At 38.6% G+C, this 2,009-nt stretch overlaps 1 protein-coding gene across 2 annotated transcripts in view; it reads left to right on the top strand.

Moving 5' to 3' along the window:
* The window catches only part of ncor2 (nuclear receptor corepressor 2), a 145,108-nt gene that overhangs the window by 48,218 nt on the left and 94,881 nt on the right, over positions 1 to 2,009 (top strand). For both annotated transcript variants that reach the window (XM_015370063.1, XM_015370061.1), the window contains exon 4: positions 1,024 to 1,201. In XM_015370063.1, coding sequence (XP_015225549.1) covers positions 1,024 to 1,201 — 178 coding nt within the window. The remainder of the gene's footprint in view (positions 1 to 1,023; positions 1,202 to 2,009) is intronic.

Genomic DNA, 2,009 nt, shown 5'->3' with positions numbered 1-2,009 from the left:
CATACAAAGAAAAATAGCTGCAAAAAAGACTTAGCACTGGTTATGTTGTGGCTTTAAAACTGATTTGTTTTGTTCCCTGCTAAAACAAAGTTTGTGAATTCAGTTAAATAATTGTTAAAATAAATCTGTCATTTGTGTGTTTTTAGCTTTCTTCCTGTATGGGAAGCTTTTCAACATTTGAAGCATTAGTGGTTTATGTTAAAATAAACCTTTGGGTTAAGTTGTCGCAAGCGGTTTTTCTTGTGTTTCTTTCTAATTTGGTCTTAAATTTTTATTTCAAGTGGCATTAAAAAGTCTTAAAAAGTTTTGAATTTAACTTGCCTTATGCTGTAGGAACCCTGTAGAAGAACAATAACAAAAACAAAACCCTTTTTACATCCGGCTGAAACATGGTTTGTTCTTGTGTAATGAAAGCATAGCAGCAGTTTGCAGCATTGTGGTTCATTAAGTAAGTGAGCTTTATTTATATAGAACCTTTCTCAGACAAGTGTTGCAAAGTGCCGTACAATATGAGGCATAGAATACAAAGCAGCCCCGTATAAAATGTAGATAATATAAATCCAATCATAGGGAGTAGGGAGTAGTCACGTGTTCAGACTGTCATGGCGCCTGTGTGTGGCTTCTCAGTTTTTTTGATAATTTTTGCTATCATAGCAGCCCCTGATCCTTTTACTTTATACTAATCGGTTCTGTGTCATCAGGTGTTAATAAATTAATTCCTCATTTAGTAGTTATTTTACAGCCTCTTACGGCCACTGTTCTCTCCCACCTGCTTGTAAAACACGATTGCTGATGTGTAAACTGTTTTGCATAGTCAACAATCTTTCTTTTCGTATTTCATAGATTATACGGCAAATTTTCCTGACTGTTCAGAAAGATTTTGATCCCTAACTATAACTGTGTTACCATGGCAACGCTAAATCTCCACAGTTTGTTTCCAGTTCTTATTGGGGGGTTCAGTTAAAGTCATAAATGACCATGTTTTTGTTTTGTTTTGTTTTTTTTTTATTCATTTTAATTCAGAGGACAAGAGCAGCACATTCGTTACGAGCACATCTACCTGCCGGAGGCCGCCAGCCAATCAGAGATGGACTACGCTGAGATCAAACGTCCTCGTTTGGACATGGGGTCAGACTCTCTGATGAGACCTTTGTCCCACCGGCAGCCACTACCTCTCGGAGGGGCTGAGGACATAACAAAGGTTAGTAACCTGTAGTATATAGTGTGTGTTCTCACCTTAAGGCCTGAAAAGAGCAGCTTTGTTCTAGTTTGAAAGATTTTTAAAGGATTCTTGGAAGCGATGATAAATATTTTAGATTATACTTTTTCTTTCTCCCCCTGAAATACGATAACCTATCAGTTAAAGTTATTCGGTTAATCTAGACAGGCTCTTAAAGCGAGCCAAAGGATTTCATTAGTCGGGGCAAAGGAGGATTCTGCTCTAAATCCGCGATGGCTCTCTGGAGCAGCTGTGGGGAAACCAAGAGAGTTGTGAAATGGCAATCAATAAATAATATAGCTGACCTAGATTTCCAAAGGCTAAGGATGAAACTGAGGCGAGAAGATCAAAACAACTGACTTGCTGTGCAGAGCTGCTCATTGGGAGGTGTGCCTGACACTGTGCCTTATACTGCCAGTGAATGGTGAACAGATACACCAATAACCCATGTGGGGTGGGGGTGGGGGGCTACGCTGTAAACCTCTTACATAAGTCAGGTCAGATGTAATCACTGCATGGAACAATAACACCCTACAACAATAGCCTGATAGGAAGCAACATTAAAAAAAGCTTGAAGCAACAGATCAGTTTCTGTGCTTTAGAGCCTCCAGTTATCTACGCTTCAGTTTAAACCTTCTCTATTATTTATTAGATGATCTGTTGAGGAATTTCAGGGCTAACTTCTTCAGTTTTACATCCAGTAGTCTGTTTTGATTGCATTCCTGGACTTGAAATCAGAACATGACTTAACCCTTTAAAGCCCGAACAGAAAACTACTTTTTTTTTGGTT

The sequence above is a fragment of the Cyprinodon variegatus genome, unplaced genomic scaffold (genome assembly GCF_000732505.1).
Source record: "Cyprinodon variegatus isolate N-32 unplaced genomic scaffold, C_variegatus-1.0 Scaffold41, whole genome shotgun sequence".
NCBI classification, from domain to species: domain Eukaryota; kingdom Metazoa; phylum Chordata; class Actinopteri; order Cyprinodontiformes; family Cyprinodontidae; genus Cyprinodon; species Cyprinodon variegatus.
The sequence above is the reverse complement of the archived record's forward strand: the minus strand, read 5'-3'. Positions and strand labels throughout refer to the sequence as shown.